The 25,656-nt window shown below is 39.2% G+C and overlaps 1 protein-coding gene across 1 annotated transcript in view; it reads right to left on the reverse strand.

Annotated features, from left to right (window-relative positions):
• Window positions 1–1,769: 1,769 nt before the first annotated feature.
• Window positions 1,770–25,656, reverse strand: part of TMEM123 (transmembrane protein 123) — an 81,016-nt gene continuing 57,129 nt past the window's right edge. The window contains exons 2-4 of the mRNA XM_044669006.1: window positions 15,529–15,840; window positions 13,140–13,290; window positions 1,770–4,195 (exon numbers count right to left, since the gene is read on the reverse strand). Of these exons, the coding sequence (XP_044524941.1) occupies window positions 4,171–4,195; window positions 13,140–13,290; window positions 15,529–15,840 (488 nt within the window). The 3' untranslated portion in view covers window positions 1,770–4,170. The remainder of the gene's footprint in view (window positions 4,196–13,139; window positions 13,291–15,528; window positions 15,841–25,656) is intronic.

The following is a 25,656-nucleotide window of genomic DNA, read 5'->3' on the forward strand; positions in this document are numbered from 1 at the left end:
CCTTCACAGCACTGTTTTTCAATGTATTTTGGCCTTAAATTTGTTTTATACTCATTTTTCCTTGTCTTTCCAACTCTCTTTGATGATTTATCTGCTCATGAACCATATACAGTTATACTCGGGCTTTCTCCCTTTGCCTTTTGGGTTTTTTCCCCCTTATTAGTATAATACTTACCTTATTTCTAACACTCCCCCCTCCTTTTCCTTCCAATTTCAAGAATGGCTGGCTCCCTTTCCACAACAAACTGGGTGAAAAAGGACTGGCCCCAGATTGATTTTTAGTCCCCTTTCCCTCTAGCCAAGCTTTTCTACACTGCTTTGGTTTCCTCTCTTCTTCCTTCAGATGGCTAAGGTATGGAACACTGTCCACTTCCTCTTAAGAAATGTGTGTTGCACTGCCCATGAACACATAGGCTGATGGGGATATTACTGGGGATGAAGACACTAAAAGATAACTCTAGCCCAACTATTAATAATATGGAATTAGGGCTTAATCAATGATACATGTAAGACCCAGTGGCAAAGTGGGTTTAGGGGAGAGGGAAAGAACATGAAACATGTAAATATGGGAAAATATTCCCAAAATAAAAATGAAAAAATAAAAAATAAAAATAAAGCATGAATCAACACTGAAAAAAAAGAAATGTGTGTTGTAGTTCAAACTGAGTCATTGCTGAGGGGGGGGAAATGGGGGGGGGGATTGGAAAGGGGCCATATTAGCCAGAACCAGAAGCACAAACCTATACATGAAATGGAAATGGGAAAGTAAGTAAAATTTGGTACCTTGAAACATTTTCTGGGAAATAAAGAATTGGCATCAGTCAGGAAAATTTGTGTTCTAAGAAGTCTTGTGTGAATTCAAACAACTCTTAACTTTTACAAGAAAATGTAGGCTCATTAGCAAATATGCTTTGGTAGAAGAAGTTCCCTACATTAGGAAATCAGAAGTTTGGATTTTAAAAAATCTAATTTTCTTACTTGTCAGTAAACACATACATTTATTTCATTTATTAAGCTGGTGGAAACAAGAATAGAAAAATGATCGGCCTTGCCCTCAAGAAGCTCATGCAGTACTCAGCAACAACAAATCCAGAATGTTCACTCTTCATACTGCAAATGGGTGGGAATATAGTTTTTACTGGACAAAAATCTTAGAAGATGGCATCCTTTCATCCAAAGTGTCTCACTGCTATGAGTCATGTTTTAATCTCACTTAATCTAGACCACTATAACATCCAGCAACAGAGGCAGTTTGAAAAAAAGGGAAGGGACAGCTAGATGACTCAGTGGATTGAGAGCTAGGTCTAGAGATGGGAGATCCTGGGTTCAAATCTGTTCTCAAGACATTTCCTAGCTATGTAACCCTTGGCAAGTAACTTAATCCCAACTGCCTAGTCCTTACTGATGGACTGAATTGATAAGATTAAAAAACAAACAAACCATCCAATAAAATTAACAGATTTACTGCATAATTCCCCAGGCAATGACATTTAGTGTGAGTTTTGGCAGTGAAGGTACTCCATAAATGTTTGCTAAATGAAGGAATTACTGTGTTTTGCTTAATGTGCAAATCCAGTTTATGAAGTTATTTGCAATTTTGAATAATGGGGTGATCACTGCTGTCCCTCTTCTCTCACCCCCCTGGATTTCATGCCAAAATACCTTATAGTGTCTGTTTAGCACCTGTCAGCTGCCTTGTCTTTCAGACTTTTGCTGTTGATTGCCTTCATGCTTAAATCAAATTAAATAAATCAGAATGCTGGAACACATTTTTTGTTTTTGAAGTGCAAATTTTCATTTTATTACTTATCTAAAAATAGACCTCAGCAATAACAACAATATACCCAAATGCTGGTTACTATAACAAAAGAAAAGGAAAAACAAAAAGGAAACAGGAATTTACTTTAAAAATATTTCTGAAAAAAAAAAACTTAAATTGCTTTAATATGCTGCCAACTCTCAATCATCCATATTTGACTTATTTCTTCTCTGTATTATTTATGGAAAATTTTTGAGCTTGGGCTAGTTTTTGCTCATCACCCAGCTGTGCACCTGGACTATCCTCATCTGTTGTCAAGTCAGCCAAATGCAAACTAATTTTTAATATCTGCCTAAGTCAACATAATTAAGAAAATAAATACACAATCAAAAATACCAGAATGTAATACAAAGTCAAATAAAAATTACTTATGATTATCTGTATTAGTTGCCTTAATTTTTTTGGGGTAGGGAAAAGGGATTAAAGAGAACAGATAATAGAGTTGGCTTTTGCAAATTTGCAAAATATTTTCATATTAACAAATTATATTGGCATGTTAAAAAAAACAGGAGAAAAGCAATATCAATTGTTCAGAAGCAGAAGACAAAGGAGAACATTTTTAAAGCAAATGATATTCAGAATTTCAGGAGCTAGTCATCTTCAAAGTGCGACACAAGTATTTTAGAAAAACTCCACACAAGTTCCCGTAGACTTCCAACTGCAGTCTCACAGGCGGCGTGGAACAGACCGAGAAAACACCACCAATTCCCACACCCGACCTAGGAAGAAGGCAGGTCTTCCTACATTTATTTTTACGGAGGAAGAAACAAAAGCATCGAGTGGTGGAGCGACCTTCGTGAGGTTAGAGACGCCAGAAGGATGTAACTAGAGGCTCCTGTTTGGCCCAGTCTGGCCATATCCTTCGTCTACGTATGCACACGGGGACCCCGTAAAACCTTTCCTACTAAACGGCGGCTCCTGGCCCGACACCGATTACACCCCTCGGCCGCTGCGTGCAACCACCATTTAATGTCCCACTGGATGCCGAGGATTTGTTCCAAGCAAGAACTGGTTAGAAAAACATTCCTTCTGGTCTCATGAATGCAAAGGGCATCGAATGAAGTCTTCTTGGCACCTTAAATAGATTTTAGGATGGTTTACTTTGGTTGCCACTCATCACTCGCCCTGGGCTTCACAATGCCGGGCAATACACTGGGTCAAACACTGAGAATAACCCTGGGCAGCGAATGACTGAACAATACTTTTTTTTTTTTTTTTTTTTTTTTGCTGTCCCAGGAATGTCACTTTCAGGATTTCTACTCTATATAACTGTCCTAACAGAGGCCAAGAATCACAAAATAAGTAAAATTTTTTGTTGTAAACGAGGAGGGGAGAGCCTTCCTTAGACATTTCTGAATGTAGCTGAATCAGAAGCAATTTCCAGTGGCAATCTAGATGTTCACAGTAATAAACAAAACAAAAACAAAAACCAAAAACTACAGCATAAGCGCTTTCCTGTCCTGCCAATCTGATTTGTTTGTTCGTAAGAGTCTGTAATCACACGTTAAAACATAATGCGCTGAAAGCATGGCAAGGAAAAGTAAAAAATAAAGCTGCCCGCCAACTACCATTAAAAAAAAAAAAAAAAGCTCAAGTGAAAAAAGTACTTAAAAAATAAAAATCTAAACTTCCCAGCTGACATCCTTCATGGAACACAGCTAGGTAAAACTCTCTAAAAGCAAAAATTTGGGGGTACTCTTAAAAGTTTTTGGGGAAGGCTTGGAAGGGGATTTTAATAAACTACCCTGAATAATATTGTGTGTGCTTGAAGAAATGAGGGCCCCATTTTAAGACTGATTATAATCAGCACCCCCAATCTCCGTGAGCAGGCAGAGGAGTTTCCGGCAGGCTGAAGGCTGGCACTTCTCGGGGCGTACCAGCAGCTGGAAGTTACGTGCTCGTGTCCCGAGGGAGAGTGTGGATCCACCGAGGCAGTGGTGGTCCGTCCCCCAGCCCTCGTGGACGGGTGCCCAGATGATATCTCTGCCTTTTGGGTGGCTGCCTTCCAATTGCTGACTCTTTGGGGCCAATTTCACACCGCCGTGAATGGCTTTTACTGTGTCGAAACTAATTTATTTTTAAGTGTATATGTGGAAAAAGAGTACACAAGCTTTGTATTAATTTGTGATCTTGAAACGGTCGAGTCTTTTCATGGAAAAAAAAACAAAGCAAAACAAAACAAGAACAAATGCAAACAACTCTTTTTTTTACATTGAGTAACCACATTCATAGACTATATTTTACTTGGTGGGAATTATCTGTTTTATGTTTTTCAAGAGGGAAACCATTTTCCAAAATGAACGATGAGGGTTGCACCATCTTCCTTTGCTTTGGTTCTCGGATGATTTTCTTTAAATGATAGCATCGTGTTCATCACTGTAACAACATGAAATATTAGGATTACTCTCTGTTTTGGAGGAGTAAAAACTACTTTGAGAAAGACAATCTGGACTCATTTCCATCACTCCACTGCGCTTCTCTTACATAAAAGTGTACTTGATTAGAGGAAAGAGACAGCTAGAAATGCTGGTCAGCATTCTCAAATTTTAGCTGGGCTTTATTTTTTTTTTTAAATTCAAGGAACTAACTTCTCCACTACTATTTTTCCCGGATGCCTCCTCATGTGGTTCTGAGTTCTGGGAGACGAGGAATTCTGGCCAGGCTTATCAAGTTAGAAGGGCCTCAAAAGTATCCGCCTGGCACCAGACAGGGGGTAACCTGAGGACTAGCCTGACTACATTTAGAGTGGATCCTACATGTTGATTTTATTTTGGGGGAGAATAACTCATGATTTTGGAAAGTCTACAGAAGGGAAACATCCCCACATGAATGAAAGAAAGGTCTAGGATTCCAGAATTTTGAAATCTTCTACATCTTCGGCTGCTAGAGGACAAGAACTATTTTACTCAACCATAGGTTCACCTTAGTGCCAGACAAAGAGAATTGACTACCAAATCAGATAAGTGTTTACAATGATCTGATCTTCATAGCAACCCTAGGATGGTAGGTGCTATAATTAGCCCCATTTTAAAGATAAGGATAGGGGCAGATGGGTAGCTCAGTCAGGCCTAGAGACGGGAGGTTCAAATCCGGCCTCAGACATTTCCCAGCTGTGTGACCCTGGGCAAGTCACTTGACCCCTATTGCCCACCCTTACCATTCTTCCACCTAGGAGCCAATACACAGAAGCTAAGGGTTTAAAAAAAAAAAAAGGATAATGAAGCAAGTAGAGGTTAAGTGACTTGACCAGGGTCATACGGCTAGTCTGAGATCAGAACTGAACTCAGTTCTTCCTGATTTTAGGCCCCAAACACTCTACTACTGTACCCCCTAAAAGTTACTATTTACAATAGTAAATAAATTTACTATTTATAGTAAATAAAAATTTACTATATTTATATAGCAAATATACTTACTATTTTTACAACTAAACCTGATCACTATTACATCAATTTACTTTAAAAATAGAATTTAGAATTTAATTTTTAAATTTAAATGGAATTTAAAAAAGAGAAATTCCATTAGAATTTAATGGAAATAAAACTTTATTTGTCTTTATGGATTTTATTTCACTCTATACTAAACCAAGCTCCCTTTGTAGAACAAGGGGTGCTCCTGCCAGCAGAGAGCTATTGCTGAGAGATCAAAGTCCTCATGGCAGCTCAAAGCAGGCGAGTAAAGTCATAAAGCTGGCAGTTGTGAGAAAACACCAAGTCTGTAACACTTAAAATTATATATGTTCTACTGGCCACAAGAGTTTCAAAAACAACAGAATTTGGACAAAATTACTACATAGGTGGCTAGCTTAATTCTGATCTCATAAAAGATGATGGCGTTTAAAAAGAAGAAATAGATTGATCAAGTCAAGGCTTTTGGTTTGATCGTGAAATCTGGGAAGGTGATAGATGACAAAAATTCAGGGCATATTTAAAAAGAGTCAATATTCAAAAGCATTTCTGGGCTGACTGGATTTGAATCACATCAAGCATTTTCTTGAATCTGTAGACATTGGGCAAACATAAAAAAAGAGTGAATTTTCCCAAATTTGTAATGATAAAATACCAACTAGAATTTTTTTCTCCCAGGTGAAAACAAATTGGAACAAGCATCCTTAGCATTTTTTATGTTGTGGAATTCTTTGGAATTCTGTGAAATCTTATGGACCACTTCTCAGAACGTTTTTAAATGCATAAAAGAGGATTATGATGGAAAACAAATGAGAAACACAGATACTAAAATATTTTTTAAAACAAGTCCATGGACTCTAGGTTAGAACCATTGCTGCCTCAGAAAAATAAAGAACATGCCATGATGTTTCTCAATTCAAGTAATTTTTTGAACATTTGCTAGCATCTGAGTGCTTCTTGAGCTTAAAAATGCTAATATTTATGTTTAGGTATTTGAAAATTAAACCTAAAGTATTCTTCTGATGAATTATGGATAGATGACATTTATGCAGCAACATGTTTCTGTATAAATCTGAATTATGAGATTTAATGCTTTAAAATTTGGTTCTTGTAGGTTGATAATTTGAGATATGGGAGTAGAATATTGAAGTATAATTGCAGAGGGCTAGTTTAATGTGTGATGACTAATGACCAAAAGACAGTAACTGTTCAAATAGGAAAGAAAAAGTTATTAAGCATAAACTTACAAGTGTAAACATGTTCTATATCTTTTGTTTGAAGGACAAATATTACCCTTGTTCAAACTAATGCCAACCTGAACTTGAAAACTGTGGGCAGCTCTGGCCACCCAACCTTAGAATAACAAGAGGTCAACATTTATTTAGTGCTTTGAAGCATGCAAAGCACTCTGCATACTTAATTAATCTCATTCCAGTTTTATGAGGGAAGTAAAAGAGTATTCCAAAAGCCTTAATACAGTTTTAACTTTTAAGAACTTCAGAAGTATAACTATATACTTACAAAAAAATTGAAATTTTAATGACTTAAATTTATTCTACACTGAAATGTTTTTTATTTGAAAAATTTTATTTAGAATAATTTTCCATAGTTACAGGATTCATGTTCTTTCCATCCCCTCCTCCCATAGCTAACGAGCAATTCCACTGGGTTTTTACATGTGTCATTGATCAAGACCTATTTCCATATTATTAATATTTACATTAGGGTGATCACTTAAGAGTCTACATTCCCAATCATATCCCCATCGACCCATGTAATCAATCATATGTTTTTCTTCTGTGTTTCTACTCCCACAGTTCTTTCTCTGAATTACACTTATTTTATTATGTGGATTTTTGATATTTTAAATTTAATTTTAACAAGAGGGGACACCTTGTCATAATTAATTTGTGTGTAACTGTTTCTGGATGGCACTTTTCTCAGACTAGCAAATGAGATCATCTTCCCTGGCCAGCTTGGTCACCTAATCTAGTTCTGTTAATCTTTTTTCTTGGGGGATGAAGGGTAAAAATCATGTCAAAGCTGTTGCATATGCATTGAAACTTCATTCCTTATATGATCTTAAGGCTAGAATCACAAATTCAATCTTTTTAGTCTCTGAGAAGAAGCTAAAGAAAGTTTTTAACAGAATTTGGAAGCCAACTAGAGTAAGTTATAGCACAAGACGATGGTTATGTTGGATTGTAAAAAGAAATATATCAATATTGTAAGAAATAAAAATGGATATAAAAGGATAGATTTAAAAATATTATGGTTTTAAAAGATTTATTAATAGCCATTAGAAAAATGAAGTCATGTGCCATATTAAGAGTTAGTTTGAAAGACCCGCCATACCTCCACCACCATGCTGCTGCTTCAGCCAGAAAAGAGAGCACGCCCTTCCAGGCACTTCCTTTTTATTCTTCTCTCTACATTATTACACTTCCTGTTTATATGATTATAAAAGAGGAATCATGGGAAATGTAGTTTGAAAGAGCCCTAAATGTCCACAGGAAGTTTAGATCGGGCACCTCAAAATTAGTTCAAGAACCCCCAAATTTCTAATATCACAATATCTCAAAACTTAACATTTCAATCTTTTTTTGTAAACATGAAGGATGCATTTATATTTCTGAAGTTATTGACATTTAAAATATACTGAGCCTTTTGGGATTCCCTGTATTAGAATCTCCAGGTGACAAATGAGGATACTGAGGCTCGTAAACGTTCTGTGTCTTGCCTGTTGTTGTGTAGCTACAGCAAGTGTCAAGTGGGATTCACACACAGTTCCTCCTGATTCAAAATACAACTTGTTATCCAGCCACTGCAGTATTTAGCAAAAGTTCTGGGAAGAACGTCCAAATTGATCCAAGTAAATAGATTAGCTCTGATATGAAGAAACTATAAAGATGATATTAGAAAATAAGTATTGTTTTATTAGTTTAAAGATAAGAAGTAGAGAAGCTGGCTTGAGAAAGAATTGGAGTTTCAAATAGAGCTGAGAGTGTTAATTTCAACCGGTGGCAGTTATAACCGTTATTCTATGACAGTTACACTCTCTGGGTGTGGCATACCAGGACTGGGCTTTTGGTAGTTGACAGAGCCACACACAGGTTCTTTTCTCTCTCAGGGCTAGCGAAGGTAACATCTTTGCCTCTCTCTATCTCAGTCTGAGGGAAAGACCTGAAGGAGTATAGTGTTTTCTTTTCCAACTTGGGAAACACTATTCATTTATCTGTTACTGTCTATAGATTGGTTAAACTCTGAAAAGACCAAACAAAACCTGGTCTTTGATTTGGACTCTTGAATCTGTTAAAGCTCAGAGTCCTAACTTGATTCTTGTGGAGACTCAACCAGCTAGCCTGGGTTATCTTTATAACTTAAAGGCGAAGTTAAGAGTTACAGTGGTTAGGTTTATTTAGAATAGTATGAATTTGGTAGATCAGGGAGGATTAGCATAGCCTGTGAACCACAGGAAAAGCGGTTCCTTGAGGGACCTGGGAGTTTATTTGGGTGGAGCTAGAATCCCTGAGAACTAGAAATTCTTTTACTCTTATATATATTTTAAATAAAAAGTTTATTTTCTATAACAAGAGTCTCTTTAGCATTCCTTGCACCTGGCCCTGAAGGGAAGTTCATCTTTGAGCTTCACTTCACTTACCAATGAAGATACTTTGATAACATCTATCAAAAGTAGAAACAATTTTGAAACTTTATTTTCTAGTTCTTTGCCCTTATTTGTGGGCTCGCCTAATATTATTTTTACAATACAATGAATGCTATTCCATTCAACAAACTTTTATAAAGTGCCTACTATATACACGAGAGACTATGCCAAGGTGTTAGAGAAACAAAGAGAGTTATAATATATAGTTATATTTAGGGCCCGATCCCAGGGCTTATGACACAACACGGAGAAAAAGACATTCATGTAACACATCGGAGCACATGAATGACTGTGCCAAGGAGTGACACTGTGATCAAGTCTGATGAGAAATTTGAATAAAGTGAGATCCTGTGGAGGCTGGGACACAGCTAAAGTCCCATGGGGTTAGACACTCCTATAAACTGAGCCTTAAATAAAGAAAGAATTTCAACCAAAAATGGGAAAGTCCTATTCCAAGTCTGGAGAAACATGGAAGCAAACACATAGGGGATATGAGAGGGCAAGATTCTTTATCTAGAGGAATAATTTTAAAAATTGGAGTCATATATTTTAAAGGATTTTGACTACCAGAATTATGATTATTTTAGATTTAAAATGTCACATGCTCATAGAAGTAAAATGCAGGAAAACTTTTTAGGTGGAGGAATGGAGGCCTGAAAGGAAAAATGATAAACTTGGATTCTGGAAAACCCAACTATTCAAGGGGGAATAATGGCAAGAGTGGCCAAAATACAGAAGAGGAAGAGGAGGAGGAGGAGGAGGCGGCAAAAAAGCTACTGGATTTTGTGCCAGGAAGACCATGGGTAGGGAAAGCTGTTTTAGGAGAGAAGTAGGGATTGAAACCGTAAGGTAAGAGGGTAAAATGAATCAATGGGCAGTGAGAAAGTGAACAATTCTAAAAGCACTCTTTCTTAAAATTTGTTAGTGAAGAAAAAAAATAGCTCAGAAGTATAGCTGAGTCAATGGGTTATTAAAAAAAAAAAGACTGGTTGTATCTGTAGAGGGAATGATTTATAAGATATGAAAGAGAAAGGGAGAATTATTGCTAGAGCAAAGTCCTAGGAAAGATAGAGGAAATAAAATTGAGGAGATGGTAGAAATAGACCAACTGTTGTCTAGATATGATAATCCATCTCTTGCCTTAGAGTCAAGATGTTCCCCGTGGCTAGAAAACATTTCCTCCTAACCACTCCCTTACAGAATCCTTATATTCCTTCAAAGCTCAACTTAAGATACTATCTTTTATGTCAACCCCTTCCACATTTTACTAGTATCTTCTTCCTACTTAAATTTCTACTATTTATCCAAGTAGGTGTTGTATTCTTCCCAAGTAAAAGGTAAGAACCTTGAAGAAAGAGACTGTTTTGTATACTCAGTGTTTTCTACATAATAGTCACTTAAAAAAAAACCCAACAAAAAACGTTTACTGCCCCTAGATGAAATGCCAACATCCTTTAGAATCCCTAAATGGTACAGATAAGGTATGCTTAGATTAATGATCAAATTTAAAATATGAGAACTGGGTATTCCTTGAACAAATTGGTTTCTGTGCAAATAAAGCTATTTATAATCATTGTTCACTGGTATGGTGCTAAGGGAAAAGGGATCATGGGACACATGTCTAGACTCTGGAGGTCAATGGAGATATTATGGAGAAAAAAAGACTATGTTTTCCCCCACAGAGCTGAGTTTGGTGCCATACTCATGAGTCAAATAGATTACTAGATAGATAGATTCAAAATGGACAAGCCTTCAAAGGGCTTTAAGCCCTCTGCCTTGATCAGGGTGTTAGCAAATGAAAGCATCTGCTGACCCTGGTTTCTCTGTAGAAAATGCAAGACTTGTGAAATTCACACATACTTGTAGAATGTTGACATTCTTTCAACTATGGATGGCCATGATCAGAAGACCTCCGTAAATAACTAAATTCAGAAGCAGGGGTATAAAGAACACTATTCATTTGCCAAATAAAGTATGACAAAATAGAAATTATTTTTGTAAAGAGAAAGCTGTAAATTGTTGAATGTTGTAATTTATTACCTCTTAAAAGATGAAAATTTTCAGAACTAAAAGGTACTGGGAAATTTTTTTCTAGAAATAAAAAGGGCTAATTATGTGTACAAAGAAATAAGTTTTCACATGGGATTTGAAAAGTTTTAGAGAAAATAAATTGTGCTTTATGTATATAAAATAAACTCAATTTTAGATATAAATTTGATATAAAACAAACTCAAATTCCTTTGGAAAAGATGTAGAATGTAATACATGGGAACAATTTTAAAAGAAAGGCAGATTTTAAAATTTTATTGATAAATATTAATAGAAAGAAAAAGTTTTAAGGACACCAAAGAGAAATTGGACCATTTTGGAACCTTAGTTCTTTTGCATAACTCTAACTTTATGACTCAAGAGAATAAAACTTTAAAAAATGAGAAATCGAATAATTCTTTAGATATTAAAGCATACTGTTTTAAAAGGACTATTGACTGGATGAGACTTTTTGAGTACAAGGTATAGCAAGGTGTTGCACAAATCCCATCCTTACAAAGGTGAGTCATTGAGAGTCTGGAATCTTTTCCCTCTACTGAAAACAGAGACCCTGAAATGAAAGAAGAACTTGATGCAAGTTCTCTCTGTCTATGAAAAGGACTAAAGACCTAGCAGCGCTGGCTGGAAAAGCTGTGGGACCTGTGGTCATTAGAAGCAGTCAGTGGACTTCAATGGATTCCTGATCTGTGGGAGTGCTATCTGCCTTCACAGATCCAGTGACACCTCTTGCCTTTCAGCACCACAGCCAGAGGCAGAGAGAAGTAAAGTCCTAGTGCTTCCTCTGACTGGAGAAGGAAAAGCAGAGGGCATCCTTTCCAGCTGCTTGGAGTTGGCTGGGCTTATTTGCTTTGTTTAAAGAGTTACCTTGGGCTAGGATGCTGTGAGTGAAGTTCCAGTTAGACAACAGAGCCCTTGGTTGAGTGAATTACTGGCCCTACTGATCTATGGAACCTAGAGATAATGGGTTTGATGAACTTTTTGGTTCTTTGGCTTAGAGAATTATAGAGAAGTAATGCATCTTAACTGTACTAAAAACAAACAAACAAAAAACACTTTACTTAGTAGTAAGTCTTATTACTGTTTACTAGTTCTAAGGCAGAAGAGCTGTAAGGGTTATGGGGAATAAGTGATACAGCTAGGAACTGTCTGAGGCCAGATTTGAACTCTCAGCCTGACTCTCTTTCCAATGATAGAGACCTAACTGGCCCCTGAATGCCCTTTTAAGGTTGGGGAACTATCTCACAGTATCCAACAAGTTACCTTGTGTGTGACTGGTTGTATAGACAAAGAACTTGTTAGAAGAGAATTTCTCTCTCCATTATGTTACTCTGTTAACGTCATCAATCAGTGGCCTGAAAGTCATCTACCACTGAGTAATTCAGGTACAGATTACCCTTAGAGAAAGGAAATTAAAAAGAACCCAGGAAGCAACGAGATGGGAAACCAATCCCATAGGCGACTTCCCCCCTGGGTGGTGCCAGGCAAATTAAGAAACTATGATTGGTTCCTGAGATGTGACATGGGAGAGCTAGTGGGTGGAGAAAACAGCTTCTAAGTGGAAGACCAGGAGGTCTTCTGGGTCTTCTGCTGGATCTTGGATCCTGAAGGAACTCTTGTCAGTGTTCAGCTTCCATCCATCATGGCGGCCAATAGAGTAATGAGCTAAGTAACTCTCTACCTCTTTCCTACCTTTCCCTCTCTTTACTATGACTACTTTGATATAATAAAGCTATTAAAGCTACCAGAAGTCTCGTAATTTAATTTTAATTATTACAAACTCATTGTACAGGGGGTGCAAGGATTACAGTATCAAACAGAGAGAATATATTTTCCTTCAAAAGGTTTATCCATAGTAGCTTGGGACTCCGTATGTAATCACGTCAGTCTACCGTTGAGAATATGAGAACTGCTTGTGTGAGGACAGGCTGAAGTGACTGAGCAGACCCAAAGAAAAGAAGGTCAGCACATTCTGGGAGAAGGATGACACTGCTATAATATTGGACAATAATGGTGAGAGGCTATTCACCTCACGGATCGCTCTATCACAACCCCTACCTTTGGCTAAATCACAGATATGGTTTTGCTCATAGTTTTTCTGTTTTAAACATTATTAGACAGATTTCAATATTTGTCTATAAAATAAGACATTTTTAAAAAGACAGGAAAACACAAAATATCCCAACATGGTCAAACTTACATGGTTCTGTATCGAATGCCTCTTGAATAATACGTTTTGCATCCAATGTAGAGGATAGATAAAACTCCCAGAGTGAGTACAATGCCACCAACAAAGCTCCCGATATCAAATTTTGATCCTTTGCTCATTTTGGCATTGATGTTGGCTGTGGCTAAAACAAAGTAAAAAATGGGTTTTAGCATTTAAAAAAAAAAGTGATATTGGCCCAAAAGATAGTTCTGAATTTTAGTCTAGGGAAATCTGGTATTAGGCTAACATGGATGACAGATGTGCTGCCTTGCTCATTCAGCTCACTGATTGCTTGTCCCTCATTTCTTTTCCCTTTATGCTCTTCCCTTAACTGAAATCCTTAAGGACTTTTAAATTTTAAGCAGACTCTGAAAAAGTGCTATTAAGGTTCAGATCCTGGGTAATGGGTAATGGGTCAATTCTTGAAAGTCTTGTATTCTGCTAAAAAACCAGATGGCAGGCTATTTGGTTTTTCTGTATAGTAATTTACAGGTACACAGAAAATAAAAATAATGGCTACCATTTATATAGCACTTACTATGTGACAGGTATTCTCTTAGTTGATTCTCCCATGAATTCTGGGAAGTAGAAGCTATTATTATCTCCATTTTACAGATGAGGAAACCAAGGCAGAAAGGGAGGGAGACAACATGAATCATATAACTTTGGAATAAAATTTGAAAAATACGTCTACACATTTTCTTTTCTAATGAACTCAAAATCACATATTTCATTGCTCCAAGAAGAGGAGCAATCACTTGAGAACTAGATCAAATCAAGGATCTCAGGATTTAGAGATTGCTGAGTCTTTGGGAATCATCCGGTCCAGATGTGTCACAGACACGGCCCATAACGCTACAGAATGTGGACTGAATCAGATTAAAATGTATTTAGGAAATATAACCAAATAAAAGAATAACAAAAGAAAAATACACAAGAACACAGATAAATGTTAACATATGGCTTTCCTAAGTCAATATATCACCCTCAGGAACTTTATGTATGAGTTAGTGGGTGCCATTTTTTTTTTTTAAATTTTAAACCCTTAACTTCTGTGTATTGACTTATAGGTGGAACATTGGTAAGGGCAGGCAATGGGGGATCAAGTGACTTGCCCAGGGTCACACAGCTGGGAAGTGTCTGAGGCCAGATTTGAACCTAGGACCTCCTGTCTCTAGGCCTGGCTCTCAATCCACTGAGCTACCCAGCTGCCCCCCGCCATTTTTATTTTGAATGGGTTATTCCTGCTCTAGACCAAGCCCTTCATTTTACAGAAGAGGAAACGAGATTTATAGAGGTTCAATGATTTGCCAAAGGTCATCCAGCTAGTGTGCAGCAAAGCCAGAATTTGAACTCATAGCCTCCGACTCCAAATCCAAAGTTCTTTCCTTACACAATAGCAGTTGCTGCTCACCGAATAATATGTCTGACTTCTGTCATAAATATTGTCTTCAAAACTGCGTGTGTGTGTATACATACTTTGCAAACTGTATCCTAATTTTGGCACTTGATAATATGTGTGGTAATAAAATTAACTTTACTGAATTTTATTATGTGCTTTAAGGTTTGTGTTTTTATTTTTTGTTTTTAAAAAGCAACCTCAATGAGTATATTATCATCTACCCACCTTATATAGATGAGGAAGGAGAAACTCATCAGGAAACACGCTATTAAGTAACATGACCATTTTATTCAATTAGATAAACAATAACATCAAGGATCCTGGGTTGGCAGGGTCCCGAAAATATCAATTCCAAATCCCTCATCTTAAAATGGAGGAAACTGTGGCCCAGAGTGGTTGTCAGCCACACAGGGTCAGTCATATAAGCCAGTAAGTATTAAAGTCAAGATGTGCTAGGTTCAAATCTGGCCTTAGACACTTCCCAGCTGTGTGACCCTGGGCAAGTCACTTGACCCCCATTGCCCAGCCCTTACCACTCTCCTGCCTTAGAACCAATACCTAGTATTGATTCTAAGACGTAAGGTAAGGGTTAAAAAAAGGTGCCCTAGACTCCAAAGGCAGCGCATGTTCCACTATCCCGCAGGACCTCAGGTTAAAAGCTGGAGCTTAGAGTACCTTAAGGAGTACCTGCTATCTGGGATTCTGAGGTCAACAACAAAAATCTACTCCTAAAAGGCAGCCATCAAATCACAAGATTAGAATTTGATTTTTTTGTTTGTTTTTGAACCCGAGACTCCATAGCTGGCCCAACGTGGGATAGGGGCACAGAAAGTCACTCTGCTTTTCCATTGAGGGGCTTTCTGCATCCTTCACAGCCTCCCAGCCTCCTCCTCCCCAGCGGCAGGGACCCAGAGGTCTGCGATGCCCAGGCTGGAGTCTGCAGTTTCCACCCAGAAAGCACACGGGTTAGGGTCCTACCTGTGGCCAGGGCAGCCGTGGTCGCCACGGAGCTGTTGCTGGCGGCGGTGGGTGACTTGGGCACGCTGTGGGTTGCTGCGCTCTGAGGGACGCTCTTGGTCGTGGCCGGAGGCTTCAGGCTGCTGTTCGTCCCAGACGTGGAGGAATGGGTGACCCGAGATGGCTCGGTAGCTTTAGGGGTAGAGCCCGTTGTCTTACTGGAAGAATTTGGGGACAGTGAAGAGGACGCAGGATGGACGGTGGGAGACGTCAGGTTTTGTTGGAGGACTGTAACACTGGTCACATTTTTTGAAGGTTCTTTTGTAGCATTTGCTGTGATTTTCATGAAGAGAAAACAAAAGAAAGGGATTAATTCTGCAAATTAGCTATGGAAAAATTTGAGTACCCATTTTTTCTTTGTGAATCCCATCCATTCCTAGTAAACGATGGCTATGAGGAGTTCGATAATATAAAATACACTGAATTATTACATCAGAAAGCCTAGAGTCTAGTCCTGGCTTCTATCTTTGGATCTGTAATAATTAAAACTTATGAGGTTGATAGTAGCTTTATAATGTTATTAAATCAAAGTAGTCATAGTAAAGAGAAGGAAAGGTAGGCAAGAGGCAGAGAGGTACTTAGTTTACTAATCTATTGGCCGCCATGATGGATTGAAGCTAACCTCCAACAATGCTTCCTTCCACTCTCCACACTCCAGCCAGAAGACAGACACCCACTTCCTGCTGGGTCTCAGCTTATAAGCCATTTTCTCTACTCACTAGCTCTCACCTGTCACATCTTAGGCACCAATCAAAGTTTCTTAATTTGCCTGGGCCGCCAGGGGGGCAGTGCCTGTGGGATCAGTTTCCCGACTCATTGGTTCCTGGTTCTTTCATTTTCCTTCTCTGAGGGCTGATCTATACCTAAATTCATGCAGCGGTCTTTGGCCTCCAGGTCACTGGGAGATGATGTTAAACAATGTGACATAACAGAGAAAGAGATTCTCTTCCAACAGATCAGTCACAATTTCTCTTGACCTCACTGTTCTCACCTGTAAAATGTTAATCATGGGGGGTGGCTAGTTGGCTCAGGGGATAAAAAGTCAGGGCTGGAGGGGAGAAGTCCTGGGTTCAAATATGACCTGAAACACTTTCTTGCTGTGGGGCCCTGGGCAAGTCACTTAACCCACATTGGCTAGCCCTTCCTGCTCTTCTGCCTTGGAACCAATACTTAGTATTGATTCTAAGATGGAAGGTAAGAGTTAAAAAAAAAGTGAGTAATATTCATACTATACGCCTCTGGGAATTATGAAACTCCAACAAGCTCAAGCATCTGAAAGCACTTTCAGAAATAACAAAAGCAATGTATGCATACCTTGTAATCATTATGTTATCATTCACTGAAAACAAGTTAAGAGGAAAATAAGGAAACGGAAGCGAACTGGATTTAGAGTAACTCTCAGAAAGAAAGGCAGGCTAGGCGGCACAGTAGAGAGAATGCCAGGCCTGGAGTCAGGAAGATGTGGACCTGAATCAAATCTGGCCTCAGATACTCAGATAACGGTGTGACCCTGGGCAGGTCTCAGTTCCCTCATCTGTAAAATGAACTGGAGGAAGAAATGGAAAATGATTCCAATACTTCTGCCAAGAAAACACTTGATGGCATCACGAAGAATTAGATGAGATTAAAAATGACTAAAAATAGCTCAGAAAGAACTTTGTCTCTAAAATGGAGGCTAGGTGGATGGATAAAGGGCTGGACACTGTAAATGCTGAAAGGAAACTCTTATCACTTTGATCTCACAAAAACTTTATTTAAAGAAAAAACGCCAGAGTTCCCCTAGCCTGAAATTCACTATCCCTGCTAAATCCTGAATCTAGCCAGAATCCAAGGCCCCTCCTTGGTGTGGGATTAGTCCTTATATAGACCAAACCAGAGCCAGTAGTAGGGGCTGTGTGGTCTCTCCCTAGCATGGGATTGGTCCAATTCAAGACCAACCCTGAACCAGGAAATAGGGGGAAGGACCCCTGGGGCATGCTGGGGAATGTAGTCCCCTGCCACAACATTTTTTTTTTAAACCCACAGCACTAAGTCACAATGACCTGGAGTTCAAATATAATCTCAGCTGCTTACTAGCTGTATGGTCCTGGGCAAGTCACTTAACCTCTGTTTCTCTCAGTTTCCTCATCTGTAAAATGGAGATAATAACGCTCCTACACCAACCACCTAGGATTGTTTGAGGATCAACTAAGAGGGAAACTGTAAAGTGCTTGGCGCAGTGCCTTTGTATAAAGAGTGCTATGTCAAAGTTAGCTATTATTAAAATAATATAATTATTGGGCAGCTAGGTGGTATGGTAGATACAAACAGGTCTGAAGTCAGAAGACTCCTCTTCCCAAGTTCAAATCCAGTCTCAGATACTTATCAGTTGTGTGATCCTAAGTAAATCATTTAACTTTGTTTGTCTTGGTTTCCTCACCAAAAAAAATGAGCCGGAGGAAAAAAAATGGCAAACCCTTCTAGTATGTTTGCCAAGAAAATCCCAAATGGAGTCCCAGAGAGTCAGACTTAAATGAAATAACCAAACAAATCATTGACTGGAATACTAAGTGCATCAGGAAAGGAGGTGGTAAAGGCTTCTCTGATCAGGGTATAAAGCCATTTTCAGGCACAGCAAGTTTGTGACCTTTCATCTTTTTTAAAAATTAAAAGGAAAAGAAAGCCAGAAAAGCAGGCTAACCTTTGAAATCCACAGGTTAATCCTACATTGTACTTAAAGACCCACACATGAGCTTTTTAATTGTCTATGCATATGCCCATTAAATTTTTTTTGGGGGGGGGGAGGCTAACTTCAAGATGAAAACAAAAAAAGTATAAGAACTTTTGTAAGGGAACCAGTAAACCTGCCAGGGGTTTGCATGACAGTGTTATCACATACTGTTACGCCTTCCTTTGGGTTCCTTGAGCTCCAGGCCTGCCTGGACACGTATTTGGCAAGAAGGAGAACTTTCTGTTACATCTGGGGCTTCTCTTCTCCAGGCTAAATGTCACCCATCTTTCCAACAATCTGCATTTTTCATAGATTCGAGACCCTTCCACATCTTGGGTGCCCCCCGTGTTTATGTCCTTCCTAAAATGTAATGTTCAGAATGGAACAGAGTATTCCATATTTGACCCGATCAGATATGTTGCTGTTCAATTTCAGTCATGCCCAACTCTTTGTGGCTCCACTTGGGATTTTCCTGGCAAAGTGTGGTTTGCCATTTCCTTCTCCAGCTCATTTTACAGATGAGGAAACTGAGGCAAACAGAATTTAAGTGACTTGTTCAGAGTCACAGAGCCAAGATTCGGGGGCATTTGCCATTTCCTTCTCCAGCTCATTTTACAAATGAGGAAACTGTGACAAACAGGGTTAAATGGCTTGTCCAGGGATACCCAGCTACTTACTAAGGTTCTGCGCCCAGACTGGAATTTAGGAAAATGAGTCTACCTGACTTCAGGCCCGATGCTCTCTCCAGTGTGCCGCCTAGCTGCCCAGATCTGACCAGAATGACCTCCTCATTCCTGCCCGTGAAGCCCAAGAATACATCCCTTTTCTCACTGGCCTACACTCTTCTCTGTGGACTTACACTGCGCTTGCGGTCCCCTAACATCCCCCGATCTTTTTCAGATCATGTGAATTCACCAGCGGTGACTTTCCCCACTGTCTACCCTGTTGAGTGCAGTCACCGTGCCTACCCAAGATTTTAGAATCCTATTTATTCACTTAGATTAGTGTCTTTGGTGAACCTGCACTGATTGCTGAAGAGACTTCTCATTTCCTGAGCACTTTCCTTAAAAGAATCCTCTGATCCCAGGTTTTAAAAGTATCATTTTATCCTCATGGTAGAGATAAAGCAACTGAGTACTAGAGACATCTAATGACTAGTCTAAGACCAAAAAGGGAGGCAGTGACATGGCCAGAATTTGGACTCAAGAGTCCAAGTGTCTGCTTTTTTTTCCTCCTTTTTAAAACTTACCTTTCTGCGTATTGGCTCCAAGGCAGAAGACAGGTAAGGGCTAGGCAACAGGAGTTAAATGACTTACCCAGGGTCACACAGCTAGGAAGTACCTGAGGCCACATTTGAACCCAGAACTTCCTGTCTTTAGGGGTGGCTCTCTATCCATTGAGTCACTTAGCTGCTCCCTCCATGTGTTGTTTTCAACACATCCCAATGATGACTTCTCAAGTTCTTGTTCATCAAACAAGTCTATTCCTGTCCTGCCTAAGTTCAGGGATATTTATGTTATGAAGCAAGGTCAGCCTCTGGAAGTCAACTAAATTGGTCCTCACAGATATAAAATCTTTCCTTTCTCCGCTGTATTCCTCTGTAGAGCCCACCTCATTATTTGGCCTCCTGATTCACCCTCTGTGCCCCATGCCCAGGTCCCTGGGCATGAGACTCGTTCCTCAGTGATCGGCGTCCTCACAGCCTGTCACCCCTCTCTCGTCCCAGTGATTCCCAAGCCCTGGCTGTAATAATACAGATGCTCCCTCCCTCCCCATCCCTCAGCACCTACTCCCAACACCCCACCTAAGATCACTCGACACCTTTTTTCCCCCACCCCAAAATAAGTATTGCTTCCGAGGCAAAAGAATGGTAAGAGTTAGACAACTAGGGTTGAGTCACCTGCCCTGGGACTCAGCTAGGAAGTTTCTGAAGTTACATTTGAACCCAGGGCTGACTGTCCACTGAGGTTCTACATATACCTTTTAATGTCCTCTATGGAATTCTTGCTCCAGAGATGACAAACCTAACAACTAGATCTCCAGAAGAAGAAAAAAGGCCACCACCCCCCTACATTTAAAGTTTAATCTGTATAATGAACATTTTCTTTGTCACTTTCTTAAAGGAAACAAAAATAATGAATCCCCAATTTGTAGCATTTGCTGGTTTCTAGCACATGATCCTGTTGACTCCCCTTTGCAGCTTTGGCTGCACGGTCACTCAGACCCTAACTCGCTGGGATGATGGGGGAGTTGGGATACACCATGCTCCCCGCTACCATTTTTCCAGGCTCTCCCCTCTCCCATTGCTCAGTAACCTCAGCTAAGCTTTCGGGGTTCATTCAATTCCTATTTCTCATCCAATCCAAATTCTGGTAGCTACTGCCTACAGACCTCCAGGCCATTCTTCCTTCCTGAAGGAGTTTGGTCCATGGCTCATGCGCCGTCCCTGTCCTTCATCCCCAAAAGCACTCCTGCACTGGCCACACTCTCCTCCTTCCCCATCTTGACACCTTTGTGAACCCGTCTTCTCTATCCTCTGGTGTCCAGTCCCTTGTTCCCTTACCTTATCAGCCATGCTGCCCTGCCAAGCCCCTGCTTGGATCACTTCCATCAGCCTCTTTTATTTATATGTTGTTGAACAAAACTAGAAAAAACTGTGGAAGCACCCTGGCTGGATCTTCTAAAAATGCATGTTACATATCCTCAACTGGGACCTGACTGTGGCGAGGCAATCCTTTTCTACTTCTCCAATTGATTCATCATTCTACAACTTTTCCAAATGGTTTTATAACTCATCAAGCCTCCCACCACATTCTTCTCAGCCGAGAGCTCCCTTTTCTTCCCCAATCCTTGTCTCAAAAGGCCCAGATGCCTTCCTCAATGAGTTAGTCATAGCTAGGAGGTCCAGTGGATAGAGCATTATCAGGTGCAGCCTCAGATAAACACTAGCTATGTGTTCCTAGGCAATCACTTAACCTGTCCGGTTCAGTTTCCTCATCTGTAAAATGGGAGATAACCATGGCAGCTACCTCCAGGGTTGTTGTCAAGATCAAAAGAGATCATATTTGTAAAGTGCTTAGCTTACTAAATGGTTGTGTCCCTCCTTCACCCTTGTCTCACATGAAGAGGTGGCTTGGTTCTTTTCCTTGCCATTTACTACAGTCTTTATTTTTACATTTCTTTGTACTCTTATCCAGTAGACTGTATCTTCCACCATCATCCCCTACTCTCCCACTAATCTTCAAACCCTTTCCCTGCCTTGTTTGCTTTTCTGTTGCCTACAAATAAGTCCATGTCTCTCTCTCATCCTCAAAACAAAACAAAACAAAGAAAAATGTTCTGTCTATCCCTTTTAGCTATCATCCCAAATCTCTCCTCCCTTTGGGAGCTAAACTCCTTGAGATTTCCTCTCACTTTCTTAATTGTGTAGTTTGGTTTCCACTCTCAACATTCAACTAAAACTATTCTCTCCAAAGTTACCCACGATCTTTTGATGGCCAAATCCAAAGGCCTTTTCTTGATCCTCATCCTTCTTGACCTCTTTGCATGGTTGATATTTTAAATAACCCTTTTCTCCTTGATACTGTCTTCTCTCCAGGTGTGGTTTTTAAAATTAATATTCAATAACTAAATATTATATTTTATAAATATTTTATATTTATATACTTATAAATATATATTTATAAATATTATATATTTATAAATGTACATTTTATAAAGTTTTATTAATAATAAACTAACAAAAAAGAAACTAGAGGGAAAAGGTGCTAACCTCACCCAGCCCGCTCCCAGGAGCAAAAGAGAAAGAGGGAGAAGTTACAGCCAAATATAAAACAATAACATGACCATGCAAACGTGAAGGCACAGGAGAGATTAAAGGGAATTTTGGGAAAACTAAGGGACTTATGGGGGATGAAGTCCAAGGTTCAAAAATCTCCATTTATACACAGGTTTCCATGAGACAGTTCTCTTCTAGTCCTCCTCTCTGTGACTGCTTCTTCTCAGTCTCCTTTGCTTGATCCTCATTCAAGTCATGCCTGCTATCCCCCCTCAGCTCCGTCCTGGGTCCTTTCCTATTGTCTCTTTACTCTTTCACTTGGTGATCTCATGAGCTCCCACAGAGTCAACTAACACTTCTATGCTGATGATTCTCATTTTTACTTGTCCAATCTTAACTCCTCTTCTGACCTCTGACTTGCATATCCAACTTCATAGTGGATATCTTAAACTGTCTGTTCTAGACATTTTAAACTCGACATGTCCAAAACTGAAATCATTATCCTGTCCTCCAATCCCCCACCCTTTCCCAAACTTAATTACTCCATCCTTCATTACTCCTTCTTTCACTCTAATCACTGGTCAAGCCTTATCCATTCTACCTTCAAAACATATGTGGTCCCTTCTCTGCTTTGACAATACTATTACCCTGGTGCAAGACCTCATCAGCTCAAACCTGGACTACTGAAATGGTACTCTGGTTGGTCTCTTTGGTTAAAGGCTCTTCCTACTCCAGGTCATTTTCTTGTCAAATTAATCTTCCCACTGCACAAGCCTGACCATGTCACCACCACTCGCATTCACTGACATCTAGTGGCTCCTTATTACTTGAGTATTAACTATGAAATCCTTAGTTTGGCTTTTAAAGCCCTACACAACCACAGCCCCTTCTGAGCTTTCCAATCATCTTACACCTTTCTCTATGACACAGTGACTGGTCTCTTCGCTGTTCCTTGCACAAGACACTCCGTCTCCTGACTGTACTTTTTCACTGGCTGTTCCTCATGTCTGAGATGCTCTTCCTTCTCATCTTCGCTTCCTGGATTCCTTCAAGTCTCAGATAAAATCCTACTTTCTGCAAGAGACCTTTCCTAGTTCCTCTTAACACTAGGGTCACATTCATTCCCTTTGAAATTATCTCTCATTAATTCTGCTTAGAATATACTTTGTATAAGGTTGTACACTGTCAACCACGTTACCATGAATGCTCTTGGAGAACAGGGACCGGCTTATTTTTACATTTACTACATTTCACATTTACTACAGTCTTATTTTTACATTTCTTTGTACTCCCCAATGCTTAGCACAGTGCCTGGCATATAGGTAATAGATGCTTGGTAAATGCTTGTTGACTTGGGTTTTGAGTTGACTTGACTAGTGTTGTTCAGTCATTTTCAGTCACGTCCAACACTTGAGTGACCTCATTTGGGATTTTATTGGCAGAGATACTGGAGTGGTTTGCCATATCCCACCCCAGCTTATTTTACAGGTGGGAAACTGAGGTAAACAGGATCAAGTGACTTGGCCAAGGTTAGCCAGCTCTTAAGTGTCTGAGGCTGAATTTGAACTCAGGAAGATGTCCTCCTGTCTCCATGTCCAGCATTCTATCCACTGCACTACCTATAGTACCCCCATTCTTTTCTTTAGGAGCTTAGTACCCTTCCCTTGTTAAAGTTTGTTCTTCCAAAAGGGAAGAATCAATTATTTATATCTGTTATTTAAACAGAGAGAGCATGAAAGTACTTATGTGCTCTCTCTGATGAATGTTTGCATTGTAAGGTTTCTCTCTTGTTACAGACTCTATGGCCTAGGAAAGGAATTGCAGGCAGTCATGAACAGGAAAGTTTGGTATTTCTTTGGCCAGGAATTGCTTTTTTCCCCAAGGTTCCTGAAATGGACTCTTGCACACAGATAGAGGCCGTACGTAGAATAGAAAAAATAATAACAATAGTAGACTAAGAATAAGAAGACCAAGTTCTTGTATGAAATCTGGTCAAGCCATGTCTACCTGTCTATACTTTATTTTCTTTACCAGAAAAATAAGGAGGGAATAGTATCTGAACAGATAAAAAGTCCCTTTCAGCTCTGACATGCAATACAATGAGAAAGTGATTTTGTTAACATCAGAGGTAGGTGTTAGGCAAACTCCTGGCCACATTTTTTTTTTCTTTTTAACTGGGACCATTTTACAGCAAGGATAGTCTTTTGCTATAAAATGGGTGTGGCAGGTAGGAAAACTATTGTTAACAGGCATTCACATTTATAGAACATTTATTGGCTTTACAAAAGGATTCCCTTTATAATGCTCACTTAAAACTATGAGGCACCTAGTTGACTGACTCTTGGCAAGGATGCAGTAGTCCTTGTTACTCTCTCCAAAGCCATCTGTCATCATTTCAGGTTCAGTGGTCAAGATGTGGCATATTTCTTTCTTTTCAATGTTACTTCCAAGTCCTAGTCCTCTGGACTCAGTAATGGAAGAGAACTTCCCCCTGCCCCAAGAAGCTTATCAATGAAGGAGAGAAAGATGAAGATGGTAGTAGCTAGAGTGGTTAAGTCATGGGGGAGGATATATATATATATATATATATATACACACACACACATATAGGGGGGATATCTCTCTCTCTCTCTCTCTATATATATATATATATATATAGAGAGAGAGAGAGAGAGAGAGAGAGAGGGGAGAGAATGAGAACTGGAGAGACCTTCCTTTACATATCATATAGATAGACAGATAAGTTGCTATTGGAGAAGGAAAGGAAGGATCAAGAGCCTGGAAAAAGGCAGCAGAGAAGGAATTCTTATGTTGAGGCCAGGATTTGGGTGAGAGAATAAGAAATTTTAATGAATGAAAGATGGCACTTGTAACTCCTCAACATGAATACAAGTCTTCCAAGCCTCTGCTCAAATACTCACTCACCAATCTTGTTTTTTCATTTTCTATCATACTTTTAAAAGGTTCTTTATCATTACTAATCCCTATGGCTCCTCATTACCTATATTCCTCAATGAAGCACTTGACTTACAATCTTCCTCTGTTCTTCCTCCACTATCATTCTTGGCAATAATAATATTTACGTTGAAGAAGTTAGTGATACTCGTCTTAAAAGTGGTTTTGATATCTTCCTATAAACTAACAGCAATTTTTCCCCCTTCTTTTTTTCTGCCCAAATTTTAGTTATCAATTACACAAAGACAGAATTTCAGTGTTGGAAGAGAGCTTATCATCAATTTAGCTCAATTCAGACTTTCCAAGAATTCTCTTTACATCTATGACAACTGAGTCTTGGCAAAGATACAATATTGTATGCCAAGTGGCCATTTATCCTTTGTTCAAAGACCTCTAGTGAGGAGAATTCTACCTTTTGAGGCAGCCCATTCCATTTATGGATAGCTCAAATTCTAAAAGTTTTTCTTTAAATCAAATCTAAATTTCTCTCTGCAACTTCTACATTGTTCCTAGTTCGGTCTTTGCAAGCTGTTTCCTTTTAAGTCTTTCTTTTTTCCCCGGTTAAATACACTTATTTCCTACAACGGACACTCCTTTAGAATGATATCTAGTCCCTTTCACCATCAACCAACTGAATATATCCCAG

This window comes from Gracilinanus agilis, chromosome 3 (genome assembly GCF_016433145.1).
Source record: "Gracilinanus agilis isolate LMUSP501 chromosome 3, AgileGrace, whole genome shotgun sequence".
NCBI classification, from domain to species: Eukaryota; Metazoa; Chordata; class Mammalia; order Didelphimorphia; family Didelphidae; genus Gracilinanus; species Gracilinanus agilis.